At 63.5% G+C, this 581-nt stretch overlaps 1 protein-coding gene across 1 annotated transcript in view; it reads right to left on the bottom strand.

The window, feature by feature from the left end:
• The window catches only part of LOC104491821 (tripartite motif-containing protein 52-like), a gene marked incomplete at both ends in the record, with an annotated part of 1,726 nt that extends 1,539 nt beyond the window's left edge, over nt 1-187 (bottom strand). The window contains one exon of the mRNA XM_010134294.1: nt 21-187. Within this exon, the coding sequence (XP_010132596.1) occupies nt 21-187 (167 nt within the window). The remainder of the gene's footprint in view (nt 1-20) is intronic.
• Between the last annotated feature and the right edge of the window lie 394 nt (nt 188-581).

Genomic DNA, 581 nt, shown 5'->3' with positions numbered 1-581 from the left:
CCCAGCATCGGGTGATCCACCTGCGGCAGAAGCTGTGGCCGCAGTGGATGGAGACGGGGTCCTGGAAGAGCTGCAGGCAGATGGAGCAGGAGACCTCATCTCGGAGGCTTCCTCGGGACATGGCGGCGAGGTGGCCAAAGGGCATCACCACGGTGCTTTCGCTTTTGGAAGAAGGGAGTTTCTCTTCCTGCCGGGCGGTGATTGGTCAAGGCGAGGATCAGCCCCTTTCCTGGCAGCACTTGGAACCTTCTGGTGGTGCTGGGGAGGGGCTGGGGAGGAGGAGGAGAACGTGGAGGAGCAGGAGGAGCAACTGGGGAGCAGCTGGAGAGGAACTGGGGAGGAGGAGAGAGAACATGGAGGAGCAGGAGGAGAACATGGAGGAGCAGGAAGAGCAACTGGGAAGCAATGGGGGAGGACCTGGGGAGGAGGAGGGGGACCTGGAGAGGCCCCTCCCACCCCTCCCCCCCCCCACACAGCAGGGGTTCCCCACCCCCAACACTCGGTGCCTTTGGTGGCTCCACGGTGGATGGAGCAGGAGCTTCTGGACCCTTCTAAAAACCCCTGGAGGGTGTGGTGGAGCC

Source organism: Buceros rhinoceros, unplaced genomic scaffold, assembly GCF_000710305.1.
Source record: "Buceros rhinoceros silvestris isolate BGI_N320 unplaced genomic scaffold, ASM71030v1 scaffold27134, whole genome shotgun sequence".
Classification (NCBI taxonomy): domain Eukaryota; kingdom Metazoa; phylum Chordata; class Aves; order Bucerotiformes; family Bucerotidae; genus Buceros; species Buceros rhinoceros.
The sequence above is the reverse complement of the archived record's forward strand: the minus strand, read 5'-3'. Positions and strand labels throughout refer to the sequence as shown.